At 38.4% G+C, this 26384-nt stretch overlaps 1 protein-coding gene across 12 annotated transcripts in view; it reads left to right on the forward strand.

Moving 5' to 3' along the window:
- Positions 1 to 26384, forward strand: part of CFAP54 (cilia and flagella associated protein 54) — a 301315-nt gene that overhangs the window by 61241 nt on the left and 213690 nt on the right. For all 12 annotated transcript variants that reach the window (XR_011433771.1, XM_023631775.2, XM_070254526.1 and 9 more), the window contains 5 exons: positions 1057 to 1143; positions 1236 to 1357; positions 15946 to 16122; positions 19559 to 19651; positions 19901 to 20086. Coding sequence is in view for 11 of the 12 variants with exons in the window: in XM_023631775.2 (XP_023487543.2) it covers positions 1057 to 1143; positions 1236 to 1357; positions 15946 to 16122; positions 19559 to 19651; positions 19901 to 20086 (665 nt within the window). In the remaining variant the exon portion in view is untranslated. The remainder of the gene's footprint in view (positions 1 to 1056; positions 1144 to 1235; positions 1358 to 15945; positions 16123 to 19558; positions 19652 to 19900; positions 20087 to 26384) is intronic.

The following is a 26384-nucleotide window of genomic DNA, read 5'->3' on the forward strand; positions in this document are numbered from 1 at the left end:
GCACAAATAATTAAACCTCAATAAAACAGATTTATTGTAGGGTTACTAGAGGTATCCTCACATACCTCCAAGGACAGAAACAAAATATTGCCAGATCTCTTGAGGACCAGAACTGAAAAATCAAGAATCAGTGCAATATTCTCCATCTCCCTGGGCCAGCATACCTTTATCCTTTTCTCCCTCATCTAGCTGCCTCTGTTTCCTGGACCACCGTGATGGTCAGTCCCAATTGTACACCAGGGTCTCTCACTGTTTACAATCAACTGGCAATAATCTGTGTATTAGTTGCAAATATTGAGAGAGGCTCTGAGTCTATCAGCCATAGCTAGAGGAGGGGAAGGTCTTCACCTTGTACCCAGAGCACTTGCACGGACACTGGATGAAGCAGGTTTTAAAACTTTATGTGTAGGGAAAGTGAATGAAAGTAGGTTGGATCCTATTTATCACCATTCAAGATGATTTTACTTAAGATGAAATACAAAATCAAATATTTTTATAATTTGAAAATTCTTATGTCCTTAGGTATACTGTGGCAAATGTAAGAGAATTTGACAATAAAACTGCACTATAGTAGATTTGTATGAATTTTTATCTATTAATAAAAAAAGAATATGATAGAAGAAGCACTAATTTTACAAATAGATTGTTACTCTTTAATGTTTAGAAAAGGTTTCCTTTCTTGGACACAAACCTAATTTTAATGACAGTCTCCTCCTCCTCCTCTCTCTCTTCCTCCCCCACCCCTGCCTCCTCCTCCTCCTCTCTCTCTTCCTCCCCCACCCCTGCCTCCTCCTCCTCCTCTCTCTCTTCCTCCCCCACCCCTGCCTCCTCCTTCTCCTCTCTCTCTTCCTCCCCCCACCCTTGCCTCCTCCTCCTCCTCTCTCTCTTCCTGCCCCCACCCTTGCCTCCTCCTCCTCCTCTCTCTCTTCCTCCCCCACCCCTGCCTCCTCCTCCTCCTCTCTCTCTTCCTCCCCCCACCCCTGCCTCCTCCTCCTCCTCTCTCTCTTCCTCCCCCACCCCTGCCTCCTCCTCCTCCTCCTCCTTCTTCTTCTTCAGTTTTGCAGACTCCAACTGATAGCAAAAATATATCTACCAAAGGTCCAGAGAAGATAAAACAATCTAGAAGCATGGATTGTTTTACAGGTAATTAAAATTGGGATAACCTGTCTTTCCAAGAATTTTTAAAGAGAGTTTTTATGTTGCCCTTTTGGTAAAATGTTTGTTTGCTTTTTCAGAGTTAAGTATAATGAATAAAATAAGGAAGAATAAGCTATCCAAAGCGATTTACTTGATGCAGAAAGCTCTTCTAATGTTTGAGAAAGATGCAACCTCTACATCTTTACCTACCTTTTTGATGGTAACAACATATCATTCTTTCTTTTAGTCCTGACATACAGCCTTTGTTAAAGTGAATGATTTATTTCCCTTCGCTAAATATAATGTGTAACCCTTAAGATTAGACTATGAACTTTTAGTTTCACCATATCTAATCCTGTCTTTGAGCAGTGGAACAGTTCTGAGCAGGGGAACTGATCTATATCTCCAGTCCTGACCTCTTCTGAAATGAGAGATCCTGTTTTGTAGAGACAACTTACTTGGGAAGCCAAATAAAATCAGAAGGATTCAAAATGTGGGAAACTATAGAATTTCAGTGACACTGTGCCAGCATAATGCATTTCTTACTACGGAATTAAAATACTTAAAGCCCATTGGCTAAAGTACCTTCTCTCAGATGGATGTTGCTAATTTATGGACCAATTACCTTGTTGTCTCACTCTGGCCTGGAAATTGTAGTCTTCTTGCTGATTCATTATATGTTGATTTAAGACCATTTAAAATTATGAGGTCTTTTTTATTTTTGCCCCTACGTGTCAGCCACAAAAGTTTGATTGTATTGGCTGAGTGAATGGCACGTGATGGGGTAGAGACTAATGCTACAAGTAGCTTGGCTGATAGGGAAAAGAAATAAGTAGGTCAAAGCTGGGGGGAAGATAGAGAGTTTAAGAGAGAAAATGTAGCCTGTTCCTATGTTGAGGATGAAGAGCCAGAAAACAAGGAGAAATTGAAGATATGAGAGAGAGAGAGAGAGAGTTTAATACATGGAGTGGAGTCATGTAGAAGAAGGAAGGCGATGAGATTGAAACAGATAAAGGGATTCATCTTCAACAGAGGTGAAGCTGCAGGGCAGACACCTCATCCTCTGATGAAGAAGGGAAGGAGGAGTGGACAGAAGTAGATTTAAGTAAGCCTGTCAGTGTGGAGGCAGAGAGTTGAGTTGATGCCTTTGTATCTTAATCATCTGATAAAGTAGGAGGCACAGATATCTGCCGGTGATGGAGGGTGAGGGTGTAGTAGTTGGACTGAGGAGAGAGAAGATGATTGGAGAGTGGAGACGAATGGATGAGGGAGGTGACTCCAAGTTAAGGACTGGCTAGCATTGTGAAGTTCTGGCTGAGGTTGAAGACCATGAATTTTTAGGGGGCTCCATCTGTATGGTGGTATGACATTATCCTGGTGTGGTATTCTTAGTAGATGTGACAGCAGAGATTTGTATGGGGCTGGATTTTTAAAAATGAATGTATAGGTTAAAAGTTTGTCATAAAAAATGGGTGCATATTGAGGAGGAAAGGAAGTGACACCATCAAGGCATTTAAAGACTTGGTGGCTATGGAGATATCAAGAGACTGGACATCTCTGTGAGCTCAGTGACCAGAAAATCAGAGTCTGAGAGAGCTAGAAGGATAGGCATCTGAGGTCAGAAAGTAAAATATTGGAATTTAAGATTTTTGATATGTAGCACTTCCTGGTTGTCTGTCCATCACTTCATTCATTCAACAAATGTTTTTGAGCACCCATGATCCATTCAGCAAATATTTATTGCAAGTTGACTATGTGCCTGGTATTATGTTGAGTACAGGGGATAAAAACAAACAAAAATCGTTTATATATTCAACAAATATTGATGAGTTGCCTTCTCTTTGTGGTCCCTGCCTTCAAGATAAATCCAGTCTATGGGAACATAGACAAGTAAGTGGGTAATTATGGGTCAGTGTCATGGGTGTTTTAATTGCAAGAGGGCCAGAAGAATTCAGCAGTGGAATACCTAACCCAATAGTGGGGAATGTTTAAGGAAATATCCAGAAAAAGTGACATGAAGTTGAATACTGAAAGACAGGCAGGAGTAGCCAGAGAAAGAGGAAGTTAAAGGTTGGAAAGGACATTCCAGGCAGAGAGAACAGCATGTGCAAAGGTCCTGAGGCTGGAAAGGTCATAGAATACTTAGTATTCTATAGTCCTGGAGGTCATTCTGTGTGACAGAAGCTTAGATGCAATAGCAAAGAGGAGAGGAGGGTGTCAGGAGAGAGTGGATGAGCCCAGAGAGAAAGTAGAGTCTAGTTCATAGGAAGTCTAAGGATTTTGGATGGACAGATGCTATCAATGTTCAAGTGAGGAAGTCTGTCCTGGGAGTATTAGGGAAGATCCTTATTATATTTGAATTTCCAGCATTTAACTGAAGGAGTTTGATGGTGGTGTTGGGTAGTCTCAGCAGACAAGACTAGGTGGTGTCTGATCTTTGTTGGAAGACTCGTCGGGTGTGTTCAGATCCATTTTCTCAGCAGATTCTTCTGTGGCCACGTGCTACTGTCCAGTGCTTGGAAGACATAGTACTTCAGGCCTGTTTCTATGGCAAACAAAGCTTATCTTTCCTTTAGAACTGTGTCTCTCAGGATTGATCTCCTGGCCTCTCAGAGCCTGGAGAGAGTAAAACCGCCGGAATTTTCTCTTTTGTTTTCTTATGACTCAATCTTGTCTTTATATTGTCATAATATGCCTGTTCCCCTGTTATGTCTCTATCTTCCTACCATGAGAAGGGGGACCCCGCTGGAGATGTGGGAAGGCTGAAGTTTTCATCTTCTCCTCTTTGTGTATCTTTTCCTTTTATTTCTTAAGTGAAACTATTTTAACTTAGGAAAAATTATAAGTATAATGTCCTCTTAGGACAGACTCGTGAGATGAATTTAGAGGCTCTGCTTTTTATGAGGGGTCATCCTGAAGGATTTTCACCAACTAGAAACATGTTGAATATTTGTTTCGAAGTCTTGAAATCTACTACGGCCACCTCTGCTCTCAGTGGTAGTTTTTTATCCAAGTGTTAAGGCTTAATGATCAGTCCTCAGAGGAGTCTCGTAAACAGCGATGTTATGGCTCAAATAATTGCCAAACTTTCTTCCCTTAAAGAAGATAAATAAATTTCTTTCCCTTGGCAATCATTTTCTACTGGGGTGTATTACAGAATGTTTTACATTATCATGATCTTGTAATAAAATTATCCCCAAATCAGTAAGTGATGAGTCTCTTGATACCACAGAAAGGATTGAAAAGCCTGGGTCTTTTCAGAACTCTTAAATAATTCATACCCTGTTCTAGTTTTGCAAAAGTTTCCTGACCTTGTGGAGCTGGATCATCTCATCAGATGTCTGTTTTATCCAAAATCAATTAAGAGTGGACCAAATTGTTGCCACGATTGAGGGACAAACTTTTGAAAATAACCTATTAGGTTTCCAAATGAGACATCTGGCTTTTTTCTTGATTATGAGGATTTCTTTTTCCTGTTTTCCTATCTTGGTTATTTGACTTCTAGAAGTCCATATTGACTTTTTGCACGTTCTATCACAGATTTTCTTTAATGGATTGCACCTCGAGCCAATCTGAGACGTCCCTGATCTTCTAATTCTGATCAAATAGAGCAGTCATCATGTGGCTTATGATCACAGCTCTTAGTCCACTTCAGAGTTTACCGGTCAAACACTCAGCATCTTTGCAGATGGGATTGCTCATAGGGAAGAGGCAGCAATAACCCCAAGTGTTATGGATTACAAGGGCAGGGTACTATACTGTTCTTTTCTGTCCAGCATCGGTTTCCCCTTTCAAACATCACCTGTTGAGGAATTTCTTCTTCCCCACCAGAGATAATCAGGTGGGACTCTTCAGGGCCTTTCTTCTCTGCTAGCCAAGAGGAGGACTAGTGATGCAAGCTAGTCCAATTGGTTGCTCGCTCCTTGGAATCTGAATCTTGAGCAGATAAAAAAGACTAAAACTAGTTGGCATTCATTCATTTATCCCAGTGCCTGTGTCCTGATCCGATGATTAGAGTTGTGTTCTGTAGACTGTCCTACCTCTCTGGACCTGGTCTGGTCAAGCCTGGTTTTCCTATTGCTTCTGTTGCAAAGAACCCCAACTGATGCATTTAGTTTTCTTGTATTAGTATTTGTTGAAACTTAAACAAATCGGTAGTTGAGATGATCTCAGCAGTTCCAAATTCCAGTAATAGTGCTTCAACTCTAAGCATAGGAGCATTATGGGTTAGCGGATTATTTTTTATAATTGACACAGAATCTAATTTTATGGTCCTATTTTGGAGCTAGAACTAAAAGAGGCCACTGGAAGTTCTGATGACTCCTAGCTTTAATATCTCCTGAATTTACATCTTGCTGTCCCCTGAATAGCACTCTGTTAACTGTATTAGCAGTAATTGGATTACTGAGTGTAATTATTTTTCCCATTTTATACATTTTAGTCAAGTGAATTGTATTTGCTTTTTTGGGGAAGATTATATGCGAACTAATTTTTTTCAGAGATTTTCTTAGCTCTGTTTAGTTGTTCCACGTTGAAGTCTTCCTCATAAAGAGCCAGCCCTTTCTGATTCTTTCCCCTCCCATGACGTCATGTTTTGACCCAGAAACTTCAAACTACTGGCAGCAGATTTTAGCATAGTTACATTTTCGGTTTTTTCCTTTTAAACATTCTAAGGGTATTGCATGGGAAACTTCATCTAGGTTGCCTTTCTAAGCTTCTTTTAACTTAGCTTTGTGTTAAGACGTTATAGCATGGTGGTTAGGAGTATAAAGGTCTTGAATCAGAGTTTGATTCTGTCACTGACTAGCTACGTGACCTAGGTCAGGTTACTCATGCTCTTTTAAGTTTGAATGTCTTCATCTGTAAAATGCAGGATCTTGGAAGACTCAATGAAATGACTCATATGAAATGCTTAGGGCTTGGCACAGAGTAAGCAGTCAATACATGTTAGCCATTATTATTGTTATTATTATTACTATTCCTACTCTATTTTCCACTTTAAGCACTCTGGAACGTTCTGTTTTGTCATATCAGAACCATCTTTTGTTGCTTTAGGTCTATTTTTCTCTATCAAAATACACATTTCTATCTGTGTTTTCTCTTAGATTGATCTTATAAATTGTATATTTTATTGTCAGCAATATTCCTCCCCAGGATTCTTGGATATGACTTAATCTACTTTTCGTCTTCTTCTGAAATATGCATAACAGTGTTGAGAACCCAGAACATACCTCAAGGACGTCTACTAGATGAGTAGTAAATACGGTGCTTCATCATTCCAGTCTTATGACAGTTGTTTACATCTGTCCTAATCATGCCCTTCTAGATTGCGTTACGTCTTTCCGTAAGTGTTTTGCTGCACTGTGGGTGTTCGGCCATCATCAAATGTATTTAACGTCAATCTGTCCTCATAAGCACGGAGTAACTTCTGAAAAGAGGCGGGTCTCAGTTTCTCTAATGGAAACTACAGAAAGAGAGATTTACATTCGGAGAATAGAACTTTGGACTTCAGTACTGTTGTTTTTTGGCACGTTGCAGCACAAACCACCATTGAAGGAACACTCAGAACTTTCCTCCCTTGTGAATTGGTGTAGAAGCCCCTTCCATTGAGATTCCTTGGCTGATTCTTTCCATGTGATAGATAAAGTCTCTTTTCTTCTTTCAAGGTTAGTGAGCCCTTCTAATTTGCCAGGCGTTGTGCGAGGCAGTGGAAGAAGGTAAGATGTAGTTATTTTCCGTTATCTGATACGTCATGGAAAACCCACTTCTTCTTGACCTCCGATTAGGGATGGGTTGTCTAGATGTTGCACTTGCAATACTTTGGTCTTCTAGAGCATTCTTGTTATAGGTGACATTCATGTCCATATTGATAACGCTTTCTCTTTCACAACTGAGTAGAGTTGGTTTCATTGGAATTTTTCTTTCATGATTTTTTGGGACTTCTTTTCTGGTGGTACTTTCTCCTTTCTACCTGGGGACTCCCCTTTAAAAAAGCCGCAATCATTTCCTTACAAATGGAATCTTATTAGCAGCTCAGTGATTTGGCTCACTAAGTTGCCATTTTAATTTCTAATTAGCATTATGGTTTACCTTGAGTCCTATTATAGAATCTGTCTGATTTACCTAAATCAAGAACTTTGTTTTGGGCTTTTCTTTTGTTACCCTTTACTTAAAACTTTAATGCCTTTATTAATGTATTTCAAGTCAGGCCATGGGATCTGAGTGAGGGTGTCTGAAGTTAACATTGATTAAGATTCAATCAGAACATTTTAAACAGGCTATTTTTTGTTTGTTTGTTTTTTTTTTTTTTAAAGATTTTATTTTTTCCTTTTTCTCCCCAAAGCCCCCCGGTACATAGTTGTGTATTCTTCGTTGTGGGAACTTCTAGTTGTGGCACGTGGGACGCCGCCTCAGCGTGGTTTGATGAGCAGTGCCATGTCCGCGCCCAGGATTCGAACTAACGAAACACTGGGCCGCCTGCAGCGGAGCGCGCGAACTTAACCACTCGGCCACGGGGCCAGCCCCATTAAGCAGGCTATCTTAAAGTGCATTATAGTAAAGATTATTGTCCTCTGTCACATTTTCATGTGTCTCTCATTCAAAACACACTAATTGAACCTAAAGAGATAAATAAAGCACTGTCTTTGCCACCAAGGCACTCATTATTTAGAGAATGTGGACAGTCACGTACACAGATGCCATATTGTAAAATACCTGCTAAAATAAAGAGTGTATGAGATGGAGGGAATGAGTATCTAAATGTATGGAACTTGGAAGAAGTAGAGGAGGTGATGTTTGAGTGGGTTTTGAAGCACAGAGGGTGTAAGACCCTCGTGGAAGAGGAAACTATATGGGCAAAGACTTGGAGGCATCAAAGAGCATAGCATTATCAGGGAACAAGTAACATTTCTTCTTTTGTGCTTTTGGAGATTAGGTTGAATAGGGAGGTAGCTATGGGAGAAAAACGAGTTGAGAGGGAGATAAGCCTAGAAGTATAGTTATGATCAGAATAAAAAGGGCTGTGGAGGAGTTTGCACGTTAACAAGTATTGGAGGAGCCATTGAAGGGCTGGAAGACTGGAGGTTGAAGAGCCTAGAGACTAAGAGAAAGAGGAGACTGATTTACTCATCTAAATCAGTGGTTCCCAGTCCTTGCTGTACTTCAGAATTATCCTTGGCATTTGTTAATAATACAGATGTTTAAGTCCCTCTCCTGCAGATTTTTATTAAGTAGGTTTGGAGTGGGGATGAGCCATCTTAATTTTTTTTTTTTTTGCTGAGGAAGAGTCGCCGTGAGCTAACATCTGTTGCCAGTCTTCCTCTATTTTGTATGTGAGTTGCTGCCACAGCATGGCTGCCGATGAGTGGTGTAGGTTCATGCCTGGGAACCGAACCTGGGCTGCCAAAGTGGAGCTCACTGAACTTAACCATTAGGCCACAGGGCTGGCCCCCACATCTTAATTTTTAAATAAACTCCACAGAGCATACTGATCAACAGCTAAGTTTGAGAAATGTCTGTGATAGCCCAAGAGAGAAAACAGGAAGTTTTAAAAAATCTCAGTTGGGTTCATGGATATGTAGAGAGAAGCTGGTAGAGTCAAGTCAGATGATGCTGGTGTCCAGCTAGTTCAATGGAGCAGAAACTACTGAAGCAAATTTTGGGAATAAACGTAGAAAGCCCAGGGCAGTTGGCTAGTCAACTGAGATGGGATCAAAGGCAGTCCGCGTTAATATCAGGGCCGGTGAGTCTGTGCCACTGGTGTATTTTCCAGACTCCATACATAATCCAGAGGAGGGAAGTCTCCAAACTTTCACGGCCTTGGTCCCCTTCTCTCGTGTTGCATCATTTTTCCTTAGGCTGATTTTACCTGTTCTTATGCAATCTGAAATATCTTGGTCCCCACAGCCTGTGATGCAAATGAAGGCACATTAACATTTAATTGTCAAAATGTAATAGCTTTTGTCTCCCTTCTGTTCAAGTAGGAATTTCTTCCCTCAAATTTTCCCACAGATATCTGGGGAATTTACTTCCTTCTTTCAACTCTGACCTCTTCTCCATCAAGCTCCCCCCTGTTGTTGCCTTTCAAGGGAGCCTGGCTCTGCAGGCACGTCTGTTCTCTCAGGGAGCCAAAGCTGGGCTAGCGTCTGTGGCAGAGGAGGGACAGATGAAGGAGCCTCTGTACATCCCTACTGGTCGTGTCCTCCAAGCTGAACTGGCACTGCTGCCTTGACTCTCTCAGTCTTTTATGACACAGCTCCTTCAACATCTGACCTTTACCCTTTTCCCAAACATTTTCTCTGTTTTTTTTCTCAGTTTGGTTGAATGAGTGAAAAAGTGGAGATGATGGAGCATAACAGATGCCATCCTGTCTCCTTGACTGATTGGCTGATTCATTCATCAGTGATTCAATGGTTACACTGCACACTGTGTGTATATAAATTAGCTTTTGACCTAAGGTCTTTGGCACATAGACTCTAGAAACATGATTGCCGTGTAATATCACCTTTCTCATCTGAGGGAACGATTGTCCTATGCAGATGACTGAGAGTCTTTCTTGTTTTTTGAGATCGGCACCTGAGCTAACATCTCTTGCCAATCTTTTTTCTTCTCCTCCCCAAACCACCCCAGTACGTAGTTGTATATTCTAGTTGCAGGTCCTTCTAGTTGTGGCTTGTGGGGCGCCGCCTCATCATGGCTTGATGAGTGGTGCCATATCCACGCCCAGGATCAAACCAGCGAAACCCTGGGCTGGAGAAGTAGAGTGCACGAACTTAACCATTCGGCCACAGGGCTGGCCCCCAGATGGCTGAGATTCCTTTTTTTTTTTGAGGAAGATTAGCCCTGAGCTAACATCTGCTGCCAATCCTCCTCTTTTTGCTGAGGAAGACTGGCCCTGAGCTAACGTCCATGCCCATCTTCCTCTACTTTATATGTGGGACACCTGCCACAGCATGGCTTGCCAAGCAGTGCCACCTCTGGACCTGGGATCCAAACCGGTGAACCGTGGGCTGCCAAAGTGGAACGTGTGCGCTTAACGGCTGCACCACGGGCCTGGCCCCTTGACTTGTTTCTTTTTTTAGATTCCACATATAAGTCTTACCATGCAGTACTTCTCTTTCTCTGTTTGGCTTATTTCACTTAGCAAAATGCCCTCGAGGTCATCTATGTTGTCCCAAATGGCAAGATTTCTTTCTTTTTTGAGGCTGAATAATATTCCATAACATTTTCTTTATCTATTCACCCATTGATGGACACTTAGGTTGTTTCCGTATCTTGGCTGTTGTGAATAATGCTGCATGAACATAGGAGTGCAGATATCTCTTCAAGATAATGATTTCATTTCCTTAGGATAAACATTCAGAAGTGGGATTGCTGGATCATATGGTAGTTCTATTTTTAATTTTTTGAGGAACCTTCATACTGTTTTCCATATTGGCTTTACCAGTTTACATTCTCACCAACAGAGTAAAAAGGTCCCTTTTCTCTGCATCCTCACCAACATTTGTTTTTTTGATAATGGACATCCTATCAGGTGCGAGGTGATATCTTATTATGGTTTTGATTTGCATTTCCCTGATGATGAGTGACGTTGAGCATCTTTTCATGTACCTGTTGGCCATTTGTATGTCTTCTTTGGAAAAATGTCTATTCAGGTTCTTTGCCCATTTTTAAATCGAGTTATTTGTTTTTTTGCTGTTGAGTTGTAAGCGTTCCTTATATATTTTGGATATTAAGCCCTTATAGGGTATATGGTTTGCAAATATTTTCTCCCATTCTGTAGGTTGCCTTTTCATTTTGTTGATGGTTTCCTTTACTGTGCAGAAGCTTTTTAGTTTCATGTAGTCCCACTTGTTTAATTTTGCTTTTGTTGCCTGTATTTTGCTGTCAGATCTAAAAAATTGTTGTCAAGACCAATATCAAGGAGGTCTTCCTTTATGTGTTCCTCTAGGAATTTTATGGTTTCAGGTCTTACGTTTAGGTCTTTAATCCATTTTGAATTGATTTTTGTGTGTAGTGTAAGATTGAAGGTCCAATTTCATTCTTTTGCATATGGATATAGTTTTCCCAACACTATTTATTGAAGAGACTATCCTTTCCCCATTGGTTATTCTTGAGGACTTGTTGAAAATTAGTTGACTGTGTATATGGGGGCTTATTTCTGGGCTCTCTATGCTGTTCTATGTTTCTTTTTTCTTTTTCTAATACCATAATTTTTGATTACTATAGCTTTGTTGTATAGTTTGAGATCAGGGAACGTGGTGTCTCTAGCTTTGCTCTTCGTGCTCAAGAATGCTTTAACTATTTGCAGTCTTTCTGGTTCTATATGAATTCTTAAGATTGCCTTTTCTATTTCTGTGAGAAATGCCATTGGAATTTTGATAGGGATTGCCTTGAACTTGTAGATCACTTTAACAACGTTAATTCTTCCAGTCCATGAGCACAGCATATTTTTCCATTTATTTGTGTCCTCTTTGATATCTTTCAACAATGTTTTATAGTTTTCAGTGTACAGAGCTTATCCCTCCTTTGTTAAATTTATTCCTAACTATTTTACTGTTTTTGATCCTATTATAAATGCGATTTATTCTTAATTTCTTTTTTGGATAGTTTGTTGTTAGTATACAGCTATATAACTGATTTCTATATGTGGATTTTGGGTCCTGCAACTTTACTGAATTAATTTATCACTTCTAACAGGTTTTTTTGGGGGGTGGGTGGTGAGGAAGATTGGCTCTGAGCTATCATCTGTGGCAATCTTCCTCTATTTTGTATGTGAGATGCTGTCACAGCAAGGCTTGATGAGTGGTTGTAGGTCTGTGCCCAGGATCAGAACCTGTGAACCCTGGACCACTGAAGTGGAACGTGTGAACTTAACCACTATGCCACTGGGCTCGCCCCAGTTCTAACAGTTTTTTGGTGGAGTCCTTAGGGTTTTCTATATATAAGATCATATCATCTGCAAACAGAGAAAATTTTACTTCTTCCTTTCTGATTTTGATTCTTTTAAATTTTTTTCTTTTCTGATTGCTCTGGCCAGGATATCCAGTACCATACTGCACAGGAGTGGTGAGAGTAGGCACTCTTGTCTTGTTCCTAAGCATAGAGGAAATGCTTTCAACCTTTCACCACTGCATGTGCTGTTAGTTGTGGGTTTGTCATATACGGCCTTTATTATGTTGAGGTATGTTCCTTCTATATCCAATTTGTTGAGAGGTTTTTATCGTGAAAAGACGTTGAATTTTGTCAGATTCTTTTGTCTGCATCTATTGAAATGATCATATTATTTTTATGGTTCATTTTGTTAGTGTGGTGTATCACATTTATTGATTTGTATCACATTTATGTTGAACCATCCTTGTATCCCAGGAATAAATCTTGCTTGATCATGGCGTATGATCCTTTTAATATACTGTTGAATTTGATTTGTTAATATTTTGTTGACAATTTTTGCATTTATGTTCGTCAGGGTTATTGATCTGTAGTTTTCTTTTTTTGTAGTATCTTTTTTAGGCTTTGGTATCAGGATAATGCTGGCTTCATAAAATCAATTTGGAAGTGTCCCCTTCTGTTTATTTTTTTGAAAGAGTTTGAGAAGGCTTGGTGTTAATTCTTCTTTAAATTTGTGGTGGAATTCACCAGGGAAGTCATCTGGCCCTGGGCTTTTCTTTATTGAGAGGTTTTTGATTATTGATTCATCTTCATACTTGTTATTGATCTGTTTGTATTTTTTATTTCTTCATGATTCAGTATTGATAAGTTGTATGTTTCTAGGACTTTATCTATTTATTTTAGGTTATCCACTTTTTTGGTGTATAATTGTTCATAGTAGTCTCTTATGATCCTTTGTATTTCTGTGATATCAGTAATAATGTCTCCTCTTTCATTTCTGATTTTGTTTATCTGAATCTTCTCTCTTTTTTTAGTCTAGCTAAATGTTAGTCAATTTTGTTCGTCTTTTCAAAAAACTAGCTCTTATTTTAGTTGATCTTTTCTATTATCTTTCTGATCTCTATTTCATTTATTTCCCCTCTGATTTTTGTTATTTCCTTCCTTTTATTAACTTCAGACTTAGTTTTTGTTCTTTTTCTTGTTCTTTGAGATGTAAAGTTATATTGTTTATTTGAGGTTTTTCTTTTTCTTAATGTAGGCATTTCACTATAAACTTCTCTCTTAGAACTGCTTTTGGTGCATCCCATAAGTTTTGGTATGTTGTGCTTCCATTTTCCTTTGTCTTAAGATGTTTTTTGATTTCTCTTTTGATTTTGTTTTCTTTATAAAAAACTTAATAAAGAGTGTTAAAAATGTTCAAATATGTTTTTGGCCACTGAGCCTGTAATCACATCTTTTCTCATTTGATTAAGGATAGATTAAATTATATTCATATACTTCCTAGTATTAAATTATCCTTGTATTCCTGGGAGAGAGACAATATAATTACAGTGCATTATTCCTTTAATATGTTGCTAGAGTCAGCATGTAGGTATTTTATTTAAGATGTTTGCATTTATATATATTTTATATATATATATATATGTTTCTAGGTGTATTCATTTTTCAGGTTTTGTTATCAAGGTTATAATAATTTTGTAAAATTATTTTAGAAGCTATCTATCTTTCTCTGTAGTTAGAAATTTTTCAAATGGCATAGGAATTATCAGTTCCTTGAGATTTGAAATTTTTTTGTGAATGAAATCAGCTGAGCTTGACACTTTTGTGGGAAGTATTTTTTTTGGATATCTGTCTCAGTTTCCTCCATTGTTATTCCTGTGTTCAAGTTTTCTGCTTCTTGAGTCGGTTTGCTGATTTTGTATTTTCATCCCAAATGGTCAATGATGTTGTGCATCTTTTTATGTGCTTATTTGCCATTTGTGTACCTTCTTTGGAGAAAAGTCTGTTCAAATCCTCTGTCTATTTTTTTTTTTTCATGAGGAAGATTGTCCCTGAGCTAACATCTGTGCCAGTCTTCCTCTATTCTGTATGTAGGTTGCTGCCACAGCATGGCTTGATGTGTGGTGTAGGCCTGTGCCTGGGATCTGAACCCAGAAACCTTGGGCTGCCAAAGCAGAGCATGTGAACGCAACCACTATGACACTGGGCTGGCCCCCCCTTGTCCATTTCTTAATGGGGTTATGTGTCTTTTTATTATTGACTTATAACACTTCTTTATGTATTCTGCATGCAAGTCCCTTGTCAGATATATGATTTGCAAATATTTTCTCCCATTCTATGTGTTGTCTTTTCACTTTCTTCCTTTTTTTTTTCCGAGGTAGATTAGCCCTGACCTAACATCTGCTGCCAATCCTCCTCTTTTTGCTGAGGAAGACTGGCCCTGAGCTCACATCTGTGTCCATCTTCCTCTACTTTATATGTGGAACGCCTGCCACAGCATGGCTTGACAAGCAGTGTGTAGGTCCACACCCAGGATCTGAATCAGCAAACCCTGGGCTGCTAAAGCAGAATGTGCAAACTGTCTTTTCACTTTGTTTTTTTTTTTTTGAAGATTGGCACCTGAGCTAACATCTGTTGCCAATCTTTTTTTTCTTTGTTTTATTTTTCTTCTTCTCCCGAAAGCTCTTCAGTATGTAGTTGTACATTCTAGTTGTGAGTGCTTCTGGTTGTGCCATGTGGGACGCTGCCCCAGCATGGCCTGATGAGCGGTGCCATGTCTGCACCCAGGATCCGAACTGGCAAAACACCAGGCTGCTGAAGTGGAGCACGTGAACCCAACCACTCAGCCATGGGGCTGGCCCCTCTTTTCACCTTCTTGATGGTATCATTTGAAGTTTTAGATTTTGATGAAGTTCAATTTATCTACTTTTTCTTTTGTTGATGTGCTTTTGGTGTTGTATCTAAGAAACCATTGCCTAACCCAAGGTTGTGAAGATTTAATCCTATGTTTTCTTCTAAGAATTTTATAATTTTTGCTGTTACGTTTGGGTCTATAACTCATTTTGAGTTAATATTTGTAAATGGTGTCACTTACGGGTCCAACTTCATTCTTTTGCCTGTGAATGTCTAATTGTCCCAGCACCATTTGTTGGACAGACTATTCTTTCTTTATCATTCATTTAATTTTAATCTTTATGTGGGTTTTTGCGTTAGAGCTCAATTAGAGAATCTTTACCTTTTAATTTAATTTAAAAGAGGAGTTTTACCCATTTAAATGTGTTATTATTGCTGATATATTAAGCCTGCCTTTGAAATATTATTTAGATCTTCTGATTTGTATGTTTCTTTTGTTTTATGTATTATCACTCTATATATAACCTTTTCAAAAGATGATTGCTTTTCCTTCAGGTTTATAGAATAAGTGTTTTTGTGTATTTTATTTCTTCTTACTGATAGTAAGAAATCCAATAATGTTCATTTCATAAACCACATATGCCAATAGTCTCATTACTCGAGAGTCACATTTCAGGTTGCAGTAAAGGTAGGTGTATATTCATCAGTATAAATGCAGATGATTGTGTTATGGACTTTTCAAGGACAATGAAATATGATGGCAGATATTCACAGGGTTTGATTTGAAAATGAAATGCCTCATATTGATGTGTGATAGTAATGATAAACATATTAAACATACAAATATGATGCCATTGCCTTGTTTAATAGCTATTTTTTTACTTAGCCTTATTTAGTAGCTATTTTTTACTTCTATAAAATCATTCATTGCCTGAAATGTGTATACCACTGAGGCTCAGAAAACTACATGTAGCAAGATTATGTTTAACCTCACCAGAACTCTACAAATATAAATGAAGTTCACATTCTTTGAATGTCTTTTTCTACTTTCACACTTTATTACAGGAAGCTTATTCTTTAATTGAGAAGATTGAAGCAGAACAAAATGCCCTATATTCATATCAAAAATATCTGGAAAGTTCGAAAAGAAAGATAAGCAGAATTCCTCCTCCACCTATCGTGCTATCCCGAACTCATTGTTCTGTGACACTGAAACCTGCTCCATTTGCTTCAGATGTTAAGGTATGTTGTCCGTTATGATCTTTACCTCAAGCAAAGCAACAGAAGTGCTTTTGTAACTTAATGACTGATACTTTTATTGCTTTTGGGTCTTGAATAATCTTATTTATAAGCACAGACACTGGGATTAGTATTCTAATGTCTTAGTTATACTTCCTGCGTGATCTTTTGCTCTTTACGCTATTTCCCTTTCTGCTCCATATAACCTTGCTATCTACAAGTAGATAGCAAGGAGAAATGATAGAGAAACAGTTCTCTCTAAGTATCTTTGTCACCATGGCAAAGTCACATACTGACATACTAATGCTCAAGATAGAGAAGGTCTCAATTGAAGTGGAATCAGACATTTCAAGAGGCTAGAAGTTACTCTCACAGCCAATGATGGAGATGAGGAAATTTGGGGGTGGTGAATTCAGTGCCTCTTTCCTCATTTCTTCCAAGTAAATGGGGATTCTTTTAAAGCAAACAAATGATTATGTTATGTTATAAATCTTTATGTGTTTACTGAAGAATAAGCTCTTTCTCCCATCCCAATGCCTGGGAACTTGACCTAAATATTATGTAACTTGAGGTTTAGTTTCCTCACAAGCATTTGGTTCCACCTTTTATATTTTAAATATTATGTTTTTCTCTTTTGTATGATCAACATGCTCTTTGATGTTTATAAAAGTAAAGTTTTATCTTTGATTCTCTTTAGGATGTTCTGCTTGAATTTACGTCAACTTGGTATAGTGGAAAGGGCACAAGATTTAAAGTCAGGCAGATACAGGTTTAAAATTCTAGCTCCACCCCTTACTATGACCTTAGGAAATCTAAAGATACTTCCTGAGGTGTTTTCTTGTTTTTGTTTGTTTGTTTGTTTACTGTGAAAGTTAAATGAGATAATACATAACATTCTTGGCATATTAACTGATGTCCCTTCATCTCTTGTATTAACATATGTAGTAAAGTTTGCTAAAAACAGTTAATGACATTATAGACTGGAATTACATTATTTAATGATTAGTTTTCATAAATCTTGTCCAGTAAGCATTATTGAGTGTGTCTTATGTGTTAAGCTCTGTAAAAGGTAATTGAGGAATAAAAATCAACACAAAGCATGGTCTCATTCTTTGAGGAGCTTCAGACTAATGGGAGAAATACGTCAGTGAGAAGTCATACCACCTTCGTAATGCTTTATAATTGGAGGAATAGAGGCAGCATCCATCTCGCACCCAGGCTGTGCTATAATAAATGCATTATTGCAATTGCTAGCAGTTTTAAAATTCCACTTTGGATTTTTTTTGGATCTGTTTAAGACTAAGGATTCACTTACTTTGGAAATTCAGTACAGAGCTAAGACTAGATGATTTACCAAGAGTTTTTGTTTATTTTTATTCAAACGTTTTGGCTTATTTAACTCAAATCTTATTTTTTATGTATTTCAATTCAGTGACTTGTTTATTTCATGGAAACAGCAAGGGAGTAGAAATAGGGAGAAATGAGTCTCATGCTTCACCTATGGGTGTAGGACTTGTCACTTAGCACAACCTATGAAGTTTGTGAATATTATACATTAGTGGAGCTGTGGGCTCCGGCACATTATTACCTTCGGTTACCTGCGCATCAGCACTAGATGGTGCTATGGGCTTCAATAAGTTTTCAGGTTTGAGCATTCGGCCATCTTTTGTTTTATCAAAATCTCTTGTGAAGGCATTTGTTTCATTAAAATCTGTTTTAATAGTTGAAAATGCTGCTGTTATTTATAAACGATCACTTCTCAAGTTACTGGTGAATTGTTCTTGGTGTTTTCACTCTTGTGTGGGTTCTAATTACACAGCGCTTCTTACAGTTACACAAACCAAGGCGTTTTCATCTGTGGCACCAAATAAAAATATAAAGCCTGATTATAAAAATGCTTTTAGAGAGAATTTTTACCCTGCAAATTCCGGTTTATATATAGAGCTTAACTTATAGCAATAATGATCTAAGTCATGTAGCACAGTCTTTCTGCCTTTTATTTTTTCCTCTGAAAATTGGTACTCTTTTTGCATGGAAAGTCAAGGAAAGTTAGTTTCTGAATTTTTTCTGAGACTCATCTGGTTTTTTTCCCCCTGGCTGCCAGCTTCCCAGTTCCTTCAAAGCTCTCTATGTCATTAGGGTTCTCCTGCCTGTGTCTAGTGCTCCTTAATCACCTGAAATATTTTCTTTGGAGACCAAAAGGTTTGGACACCTGCACCAGAAATTCTAACTCATTAAGGCTAAGCAGACTTGGGTATATGCAATTTAAAAAAATAGTTGATTCTGTATAGACTGTATTTTAGAAAGTGATTCTGCTGCACAGTCAGGGTTGAGAACTAACTACTCACGCAGACAAGAGCCATTAGAATTTTGCTGTAGGCCTGGAGGAAGAAAAAGCAGGCTAAGCTGTAAGAGGTAGTTGCCCCTTAGAGGCAGTTACATTTTCCCTGCTTTCCAGCTCCCCTTATAATTTAGGAGTTGAGATGTTGTGAGGTGGAGCCTCTGGGAAAAGGGAGAGCCAGGAAGATGACAAGCCCCATCCCCAACCCCTGGGCAGTATGGCTCCTTCATAATGCTGTTTCCCAGGTATCAACTCGCTCCCTCTTTTCCTACGGTGAGAATAGTTCATTTAATTAAGGAATCTCCATTATTTTGGTATCTTGGCAGAAGGACCATTGTCTAACCATTTAATGAAGTTTGGTTGTTTCTGTGGAATTTGCATTTTGCCTTTGGTTTATGTCTATATTTAAGAATTATCAAAGGAGTATCTTGTTTCACAAAATTTATAAACTAGAGAAGAAAATTACCCATAGTCTTACCATTTGATCATCCAAACTCTACCACTATTCTTCTTTAGGAACATTTTCTTCTGGGCTTTTTCATATGTATTTTTACACTTTATTTTAAATACTACAATGTAGTATCTTGCTTCTTTTTCCACTTGCTTTTTTGGTCATATATTCTTAATTAAAATATGAAAATTGTTTCAGTATTGATCTATTTTTCATCAAGATCAAGTCATCTTTGGAATCACTCCCTGCCGTTCTCTAATGTTGGGCAAGTTACTGAACATTTCTGCGTCTCCGTTTTCTCTCAAGCAAAATGGCAACAGTAATCCCATTGCATAAGAATGTTGCAAATATTAGAAAGTGTATGTAAGTTTCATAACAATACTTAGCACATAGGAACTGCTCAGCTAATGGTGGTTAAAATAATCAATAACGAATAATATTTTAGTCTTGATAGTCCCAGGTAAACGAGCCCTGTATTTGTCTTTATGTTTTAAAGATTAAACTTCTTTGTAAAGTTAGATTTCATGTTTTAAAACTTGAATGCTTAAATTTTTCTTTAGAAAAGTATTCCTTTTGCTACGTCATGATTGAATTGAATGCCTTGTTAAGCAGGATACAGATGACGAGCTTGTCTCTCTCCTCGGCAGGTCTCCTGGTACTGCATTTTGGGGTGCAAAGCAAAAGGGAGCTATGGAAAAGTAAGACTAAACAATAATCATCTCCCAAGCTCAGGAGAAGCGGTACGTCAAATTTAAAAAAGTTCTAAATGTCAGGAAATCTTACCAAAAGCCTCATTAATCACAATTGAGCGTTTTCCCCACATGAAGTCATTATTTCAGTAAATTTCTCTTATTTCAACTTGAGTCATAACTAAAATCCAACAGTAAATGAAAAAGGCTTTATTTTATTACATGTAAAGTTTACTTAATTATGTTTTCAAAGTCACGTTAATTTTCCATACATAACTTGACACATGTTTTTGTTAATAGATACCAGCTGATGGTAAAAGCATTTTTGAAGTGAAGGGTTTAGAAACCAATGAAAAATACATCTTTGCAATTGCCGCTTATTCCTCTAATGGGAAGCTTGTTGGTGATGCTGTAGGAGAGACAACTAAACCAATTCTGGTTTATCCACCTCTTTCTGCTGTTACTGCTCGGATGTTCTTGACGCAGGTAGAAGAGTCTTCTGCTAACTTTTTCCTCTATTTTTTTTTTCTGTTAAGCGGTTACTAAGTAATTTCTGATGGAAAAAAACATCATAGCAGATATTCTAAAGCTCCTGTAACACATATTTTCAATTGGTGCAGTTTAGTCTCATAAGATAGGAATCATTCGCTCTCTTATTAGTGAGTTTGCTTTTTACAATAACATTTTTTTTCTGGATTGCACATGTAACATATTAATTTTAGAAATTTGGAAAATTAACTAGAGTGCCCAAAGAGGAAAGCGAATGTTATGTGTTATCTTATGCTACTCTGTCATCTAGAGTAACAGTTCTTAATCTGGGGCAATTTTGGCCCCCAGGGGATGTTTGTCAATGTCTAGAGACATTTTTTGTTGTCATAACCCAGAGGGGTGCTACCGGCATCGAGTGGGTAGAGGCCAGGGATGCTGATAAGCTTCCTACAATGCAAAGGACAGCCCGTCATAACAAAGAATTATCCAGCCCAAAATGTCAATAGTGCCAAGGTTGAGGAACGCTGATCCAGAGATATCCTTTCATTTGTGTGTGTGTATACATTTAAACACACATACACATATTTATATATACATATATACACACATATGTGTATGAATTTCTTTATAATATATAATTTTAATCATATTACATATTATATTACATCCTGATATGTTTGTTTAATATGTTATAGTTGACATTTTCCCCTTCCTTTAAATATCCTTCCAAAAGGTAATTTTTAACGGTTACATGGTATTGCATTCTATAGATAGATCATAGTTTATTTAGTGATTCTTCATTGTACATTTAGATATTTTCCAGCCTTTTGCTATTATAAGCAAAACTGTGATACACATCTTTATATATAAATCTTTATCTGCATCCATGATTGCTTTTTTTTTTTTTGAGGAAGATTAGCCCTGAGCTAACATCTGCCACCAATCCTCCTCTTTTTGCTGAGAAAGACTGGCCCTGAGCTCACATCTGTGCCCATCTTCCTCTACTTTATATGTGGGATGTCTACCACAGCATGGCTTGACAAGCAGTGCGTAGGTCCGCACCCAGGATCCGAATTGGCGAACCCCGGGCCACGAAAGCAGAATGTGCAAACTTAACTGCTGCTCCACCAGGCTGGCCCCCATGATTACTTTTTTGGGATAAATTTATAGACGTGAAATTTCTGGATTAATAAACACAGATAGACCAGAGTTCAAGTTCTAGCTCCTCACAGTAGCCATGTGATATTGGGCAAGTTTCATCTGTGAAGTGGGAATAATAATAGTAGCTCTCTCCCCGAGATATTATGAGTATTAAATGAAATTAGGCATGTCAGATGTTTACTCATAGCACTTATCACACAGTAGGCACATAATAAATATTATTATTGTTTTTAGTTATGGATATCCTCATGAATTAACATGCTTGCTAAAATGATTGCCTGACTTAAAATGTGTCTCCAGTGAATAGGACACTGGAAAGACTGATGCATTGACCTAAGTCTCAAGCACCCAATTTTAAGCCTGTTGTTGGCTGTGAAGCTGATGGCTATTCTAAATTTTATCACATTTCTATTGCGCTATTTTTTTCTCTTAATAGTTGATTAGTATTATAAGCTAAGATCTTAGTGGTGTTTTATATTATAATATTTTTCAAAGAAAATTAAATTGAGAGAATTGCTAGGATTTGTCTACCATTGATTTAGCATGTCATATTGGCTCATGGTTTTCTGGTGTTTTTATTTCTTTGGAATCTAATATATTCCCTAATTTGCAGTGATGGAATTATCTCAAAGTGAGGAGGCAAATATTTTGTCAAGGCCTAATTTTTCTCCAGGGAGTAGTTTGACTTTTGGGCTTCATTTGGCAGAACTTTCATTGAAAGTTAATAAAACTAAGTCCAAGTTATACTGCTGGGATAATGAGAAGTGTCATAAGTAATGACCTGTGGTCCTTCATTGATCCTCTATTTGCGGTATTGTAGTTCATTTATGACAGCGTATGAGCGCTCCCCCTCGTAATGTTAAGTGACCAAAGCAAAATTTTCTCACTTAAAACCTCCTTAATTTACAACTTAAGTGTGAGCTTTTATTTTCTAGCAAGAAAATGTATCTTTCTTTTGGAATTGCAATCTATTTTTCATGAGAGTGGTTAGTTTTTAGTTATAAGATAATTCTGTTCTTTAAAAAATATTACCACAAATATTTTATAGTAAGATATAGAGATGTTTGACTAAGTGCCTATGATGGACTTGGGGCTTTAGGTTGTGTTTCTGCTCAATATTATTCTATAGACATTAATAAAGTCAGGTGAATCTTTACCAAATTTTCCCTTAATGTAGAAAGCTATCAATTTAGGCTATCTGAAAAGTTTTTTAGGAATCTTTATGAATGCTATATTTTCTGTGGCTGTTTTTCAATTTCCACCTTTTTATAGCCTCATTTCTTTTTATTCTCCCTTTTTAAGTCAGGACTGGCTAGATAATGTGAGATAAAATGAGAAAATTAGAAGTCTATGAGCAGGATTTTAGGAGTTTAGGCAAATTGCTTGGTCTCAATTTCCCTATCTGTAAAATGGATGTACGACCAAATACTGTGTACTGCTGGATTATTGAATTACAAAATCAAATAGTGAGTGGGCACAATGGCTTGTCAAGAAAAGGAAATGGGGAGTATTATTAATTAAAAAACTACTGTGTGCCAGGCGTTTTAAAATTTCATCATTTCATTTATTATAATAACTCAGTGAAGTGGTATTATTGCTTTCATTTCATAGTTGAGGAAAACGAGATTAATTTAATTCTTCCTCTGCCAATCTCATTTTATTTTGGAAAGGGTGTCTCAGAGAGGTTAAGTGATTTACCCAAGGTTACTTGGGTAGCACACGGTAAGCCTGATGCTTGAACCAGCTCGTGCCTCTCTACTGCTCTGTCCAGGTTCCAAGGAAGTCATGTGTTCCACCTCTAACATGTGCCAAGTTATTCTAAAGCCCATTTCTCTTGTCTGTTCTCTGCCTGGGTTGGTGTTGTTCAGCAGGTGCTGATGACAGCATTGGTGGTCGAGTTTGATTCTGGGACATGAATGCTTTGTCAGTAATCACAGTGGTGGCAGGAGAATGAAACTCATACATTTTTTTCCACTTCATGTATGAATTCATTGAAACTCTTAAATTAATAGAGGTTTGTGTTTTTTCTATGATCATTCAAATAAAAAAAAAATACGTAAAGCTACCAGGTAAAAGATAGTCACCCTAATTCTTAAAGCTAAGAAGTTTCAACTCTTCTTTACCCCCTCATCTTCTGGCTGAATCTTACTACTCTCTCTACTTATCTATTTATTGATGAACTATTTATTCAATGGCTATTTTATGCCAAGTTCTATTCTAGATGCTGTCTCTTCTTCCTTTGAACTGTCTTTGTTATCAATCTCATTACCACAACAATAACCCTGGGGTAGATAATTTTGACTTATGGTTTCAGTTAAGACTGATTGCAAGTATGGGAACCAGCCTGACTTAGGGGAAAGCAGCCGGGCCTTGGGAAGGCTGCAGAGTCCTGGCAAGCCCAGGTCTCGTACCTTTGGTTCTCTCTATGCAGCTGCTTTCTTTTTCTCTCTCTAAAGATTGACTTTCTTTCCTTCTCCATCTCTGGAGAAAAAGTGGCAGCTCCTGAATTTTTATATATCCCTCAATTTCAGCTATAAACAGAGACCGGCTAGCTGGCTCCTAATCTTGATTCCAAATTCCTGGGAAAGAGATCTGATTGGCCCACCAAATGTAATAAAGAGTCTGACTTCATTTTCAATGTTTGACCACTGACTTGTTTTTAAACCTCACCCCTCTTTTTTCTTTTGCCCTCTATCTAGGCATGCTGATAGGGAGGTCGGTGGGCTCACCTTCTCCTTTAGAAATTTAAATCTCCCAGCTCTCAGGAACTTTCCCCACTCCCACCTCCCAGCCACTAATCAAAGCCCAACCCTTTCCTTTTGCTTTGCCCAAGCCAGCCCAGACTTGCTTGTGCCTGCCCAACTCTCCTGGGAGTCCCTTGTCTGAGTAATAAACTTTCTTCAGATTTTCCTGGTGCATGTAGCGTCATCAATCTCAACATCAGAACCACACTTTGGGTAGGGGGTCCATCTTGCTCTGCAAGGGGTGCTATAAAACACCCAGCTTGGGTCAGGGACTCACCCTGAGTCAGTCAACCATATTATATTACAACTGCTGCATGTCCTCTTCTGTGAGTAGAGGGAAATTATCAGGAAAAGAGGATTTTTAAATTCACTTAATGCATTATGATTGAGAGCTTACCCTGTACCAGGCATTGCTCCAGGCTAGTGATTTTAAACCTTGGGCATGTATCAGAATAATCTGGAGTGCTGGTTAAACAGACTGCTGGGTCCTAACACCAGAGTTTATGATTCACTAGGTCAGGGGTAGGGCCTGGAATTTTGCATTTCTAACAAGTTCCTAGGTGATGTTGATGCTGATGATCCAGGGACCATACTTTGAGAACCACTGTTCTAAGCAAAGGGAACAAAATGTCGTGGTAGGAGATAAGTCGTAAACAATGAACACAGTAAATAAGTAAATTATCCAGTATGTTAGAAGCTAAGCTCTATGGAAATAAAATTGGAGTATGGTCAGAGGAATTGGAAACTTGCAGTGGGGAATGGAAGGTAGATTACAGTATTAAGTAGGTTGATCAGAGGAGGCCTCATCTAGATGAGATTTGAGCAGAGACTTGAAGGAGGTGAGGCGTGGTTAAGGAAGAGCATTCTGCAGAAGGAGTTAGAGCTAAAGCCTTAAGGTTTCCAGAAGTGCACCTGGTGTGTTTGATAACAGCAAGGAGGCCAGTCGAGTTGGAGCAGAGGGACCCAGGGAGAGTAAATGGATAGGTCAGAGAGGTTAAAAAGTGAGTGGGTGGGTGGGGAAGCAGAACATGAAAAGACTTCTAGGCCATTCTATGAACTTTGGCTTTTACCTTGAGTGAAATGGGTTTTGAGTAGCAAGGTGACATAACGTGACTTCTATTTTCAAAGGCTCACACTGGCTGCTGTGTTGGGAAGCTGCTGTGTTAGATCATAAGGGGGAAAAGGGTGGAAGCACAGGGACCTGTCTATTGCTGTAATTCAATGACAGGTAGAGGTGGCTTGGCCAGTGTGATAGTAGCTGACATGGTGAGAAGTGGTCAGCTTCTAGATATGTTTTGAAGGAGGAGTTAACAAGAGTTCCCAATGGAAATAATGTAAAGAGAAAAATGAAAGATGACTCAAGGATTCTTAGCTAACTGGTAGGATAGACCACACTGACCGAGTTGGAGGAGGCTGTGGGTGGTCTAGATTTGGGTCAGGGGAAGATCAGAAATTCAGTTTGGGGGATGCTGAGGTAAGACGCTTGTTAGATATTCAGAGAGAATTGCTGAATAGTCAGTTAGATGTATGAATGTGGAGTTTGGGAGAGACGTCTAGGCAGGAGAAGGATTTGAGAGTAGTCATGTAACAATTAAAGCCGTGGGGCTGGGTGATATCACCAAGGAAATGAGTGCAGAGAGAGAAGAGGAGAGGTCCAAAGACTGAGCCCCGGGGCATGCCAATATGAAGAGGTTGCGGAAAAGAGGAGGAGCTTGCACAGGCCACTGAAAAGGAATGTGGAAAAAACCCCCTCAAGTGTGATGTTCTGGAAGCCAAGTGAAAGTCATGTATCAAGGAGGATGTCTCTACTGTACTTAATTATTCCATTCGACTTCTAGTGCTTCTTTCTCGTTTTAACCTCACCCCCTCTAAAATCAATTCTACACATCACTACCAGCTAGCCATCTTTGAGCCTGCTAATATCGTGGCACTCTTCTGTTAACCCACAAAGACTCATGAATTTAACCCAAAAGTTTTATCATGGCATCTTTTCTTGTTCTGCAATGTCCACTAATTGAATAAGTAACATTATTTTAAAAGGGATGTATTTTGAACAGATAGAACATTCAATTATAGTTTCATCAACTCCCTTATACACCATCTGTTATTATTTTCCATGGAAAATCTTAGAATTATATGGTGTTTTAGTGACCACTTTGTTCAGCTCCTTCATTTGGCCAATGCAGCCCAGAGAAGTGACCTCATCTATCACTCTAAGTCTCTGCTCTGCTATTTTTACTGAATATCAGACTCTGTACAAATTATTCAACTTCTCAATGCCTCAGTTTCCTCATCTGAAGACTAGAGATGGTAATGGAGCTCACTCCATAGAAACATAATGAGTCGTCAATACGATTATGCACATGGAGAGCTTGGTCCCGTACTTGACC

Source organism: Equus caballus, chromosome 28, assembly GCF_041296265.1.
Source record: "Equus caballus isolate H_3958 breed thoroughbred chromosome 28, TB-T2T, whole genome shotgun sequence".
NCBI classification, from domain to species: domain Eukaryota; kingdom Metazoa; phylum Chordata; class Mammalia; order Perissodactyla; family Equidae; genus Equus; species Equus caballus.